Here is a 3,167-nt window from a genome sequence, read left to right as displayed (position 1 = left end):
CCCGGGACGCGCGGACCGGCTGGCCGGACGAGCCGGCCCCGGAGACGCAGTTCAAGCGCCGCAGCTGCCAGATGGAGTTCGAGGAGGGCATGGTGGAGGGGCGTGCGCGCGGCGAGGAGCTGGCCGCCCTGGGCAAGCAGGCGAGCTTCTCGGGCAGCGTGGAGGTCATCGAGGTGTCCTGACCCCTCCGCTGCCCTCGGCTCCGCCGCCCGCAGCCGGGCCCGTTATAAATATATATTATATATAATGCAAAGAAAGGTAAATGGTTTTACTGGGATTTTTATCGAGAAGTAAATATTTCGATTTTTTATTTATTTAAGCTGTTCATTCTGGCAATGATTTGGCAACAGTGCGGGTGGTCCTCGAGCTCTATTTTTACTGTCTGGTATTTAAACTGAAACACACGTTTCTAAGCAATACGAGGCCACCTTCAGTCGCAAGGTGGGTGCCAGGCCTGGGCCCCTCCCAGTTCCCCCGCCCCAGGAAACACTGCTGACCTTTGCAAAGGCTGCCGAGCTTTCGTGCACTTTTTACATAAGAAAAGGTGAAAAAAAGGAAAAAAAAAAAAAAAAACTTCTTTGCCACAAACTGAGCCGCAGAACTCCCCTTCTTCCCCCACCCACCTCTCCTGCTCTCTCCCTTCTCTGCGCCAGCCTAGGGCTCTGCACCAAAGCCATAGGTTGGGGGAGGAGGAGCTGGTGTGCCCCGGAGTGGTGCGGCCAACCCTCCACCAGCTCCAGGCGCCAAATCTTGGTGGCAGGGAGGGCACCCCGCTGCCTGTTGCCCCAGAGCTGTTCCTTGGCAGGGGAGGACAGGCATCAGGCCCCCTGGTGCCAGGGTGTTCAGAGAGGCTGAGGAATAGAACAGTGTGGGTAGGGGCTTGGGGCAGGGGGTTCTGGAGTGTCAGATGAGGTGGAGGCCAGGGGAGGACAGGGGTGTTAGTGCCCCCAACTCCCTCCAGAGCCCAGTCCAGCCACAGAGTGGCTCAGAAAGGCCATTGAGAGGGCTGCGGCCGGCCCTCCTCCCTTGCCCATGCCCCTAGAGCTGCCTCTCGGGCAGGGTGGCACCACTGCAGGAGAGGAGCTTGGCCTCTGGGAGTCGGGCAGGAGGGGCCTCCTGGCTAGCCAGTGCTGGCTCCACTGGGCAGGGAGCCCTGGACCCCCAGGTATGAGGAGGGGGTGGGCTTAGAGTCCTGTTCCAGGTCCATCCCCCACCTAGCAAGGCCCCAGGCAGAACTTGGAATTCAGGCTCACCTGCAGGCCGAGGGGTTCCAGAAGCAGGTGCTGCTCGCACAGGGAGTTCAGGCGCCAGCCAAGCCCCTGTGCTTCTGTGATAGGCCTGCTTCACTTAGGGAGCGCTGCCTCAAGGCAGATAAAGCTCCCTTGTTTGCCCCGACCCCCATGGGGGCCTCTCAAGAGAGAAACTCCCGTTCACCCCTTTCCCAGGGCACTCTCTAGGTGGCATGCCAGCCCCCAAACACAGGTGGCTTTTGGGCCCAGGTGGGTCAGCCTGCTGCCCCTGCCCTATACCCTCTCAGGCGGTTGGGACCCCTGCTCTTCAGATGTCCGAGGGTCTAGGAGTGGGGCCAGTCACCATGGGAAGAGGCCAGGGGCTTGGCAGGAGAGGCGGCCCAGGTAGGACCCAGTCCTGAGTCCAGAGCAGGGCCAGGGAGGCGCCCACCCCGCCCCGGCCAGCCGCCCTCTCTGTTGTTTCTTCTATTTGTTCTTCTTTTCACCCACAGCCCTGTGTTCCTGTCATCCCTCCTTTCTGCAAAAGTCCTGTTCCCGTTCCCTCTGTCCCCACCCACTCCTGTTCCCCAAGAAAATAAGCTATCGTTGTTGTATTTGCAATCTATGGATTAGAGGTTTAAGTATTTATTATTGGTTAATTATTATTAATTATGTAAATTTGCCTCCCGTCTGTCGCATTGGGTTTCTGAGGAGACCCTGGGTGAGGAGGATGCACTGGCTCCCTGCTTCTCGCCCCCCACCCCCGTGCTGTCCAGGAGGCAGTGGTCTGGGGCCACTGGTTGGGCCCCCTCCTCCCTCCCCTTGTCCCCTTCTCCAGGCTGTGGGGTGGGGTCCTGTCTGTCTCAGTCTGTCTCTGCTCCCACTCTTGAGGCACTGGTCACCCCAAAGTGAGCTGCCAGGGTGGGGAAGAAGGTCTTGTGTTGGCCACTGCCTCCTCCAGTGCTGCAGGAGGCGGGCTGGGGCCCCACCTGGCGGCTTTCTCCCGACCGACCGAGCCCTGAGTCCTTTTCAAGCCTCTTTCCCGCCCCTCCCACCCGGCCACTGCCTCCTCCAGTGCTGCGGGAGGTGGGCCAGGGCCCCACCTGGTGGCTTTCTCCCCACTGGGCCCTGAGTCCTCTCCAAGCCTCTCTCCCACCCCTCTCACCTGGCCACTGCCTGGCATTGGGATCGCCCCACAATGGACCCGGCCCCTCCTGTTATTTGCTGGGAAGTCCAGCAGAGGAGAGGGTGCAGGTCCCCCGCCGAGCCTCCAGTCTCTGTGGACTGGGCTGCCGGCCCTTCCGCAGCCCCTTAGAGCCCCTCCCGCCGCGGCTGCACCTTCCGCTCCGGGCCCCTCCCTTTGTATTTGGAGACAATGTGTTGTAATAAAGCTTAAAGTGGATGTTTTCCTCAGGACTCCCTGCCTCTTCCTTCAGACTGGCGGTGGGCAGGGTGGGAGCAGAGGCTGCTGGGAGGCAGGCCTGAGGCCAGGAGCCCGTATGTTGGGCCTGGAAACTTGCCCCAGGCTCACACCGTGGGTGGGCTCAGAATAGTCCCTGAGGGCCAGGCATGGGCACAGGTCCTCAGCTGCACCCTTAGGGTGTAAAACACACTTTTTTGGTTGTTACATGCTAGTAAAAGCTTAAATAACTTGAAACGATATAAAATCTCAGTGCTACCCACAACTCCCCTCACTCCCACAGTCCCAGTGTGAACAGCTAGAGGCTTCCCTCCCGACCCCTCCATGTGTGCTGTGTGCATGTGTGTGGGTACATGTATGTACCAGCAGAAATAGGGGTCTAGTTACGTTTAGTGTCTCCAACCAGCGTTTTTTTGTTTTGTTTTGTTTTGTTTTTAGATGGAGTCTTGTTCTGTGGTCCAGGCTGGAGTGCAGTGGCGCGATCTCCACCTCCCGGGTTCAAGCAATTCTCATGCCTC

The 3,167-nt window shown here is 59.2% G+C and overlaps 1 protein-coding gene across 1 annotated transcript; it reads left to right on the top strand.

Moving 5' to 3' along the window:
* The first annotated feature begins 71 nt into the window (after positions 1-71).
* LOC108531308 (uncharacterized) lies at positions 72-2,638 on the top strand. Its single transcript, XM_017874681.1, is given in 5 exon segments — positions 72-173; positions 1,125-1,249; positions 1,251-1,633; positions 1,636-1,653; positions 1,656-2,638. Coding segments are annotated over 5 exon segments (801 nt in total). The 3' UTR covers positions 1,829-2,638.
* Positions 2,639-3,167: the final 529 nt, after the last annotated feature.

The sequence above is a fragment of the Rhinopithecus bieti genome, unplaced genomic scaffold (genome assembly GCF_001698545.2).
Source record: "Rhinopithecus bieti isolate Rb0 unplaced genomic scaffold, ASM169854v2 scaffold_9449, whole genome shotgun sequence".
NCBI classification, from domain to species: Eukaryota; Metazoa; Chordata; class Mammalia; order Primates; family Cercopithecidae; genus Rhinopithecus; species Rhinopithecus bieti.
Note: the sequence above shows the minus strand (reverse complement) of the source record. Positions and strands in the feature narration are given on the sequence as shown.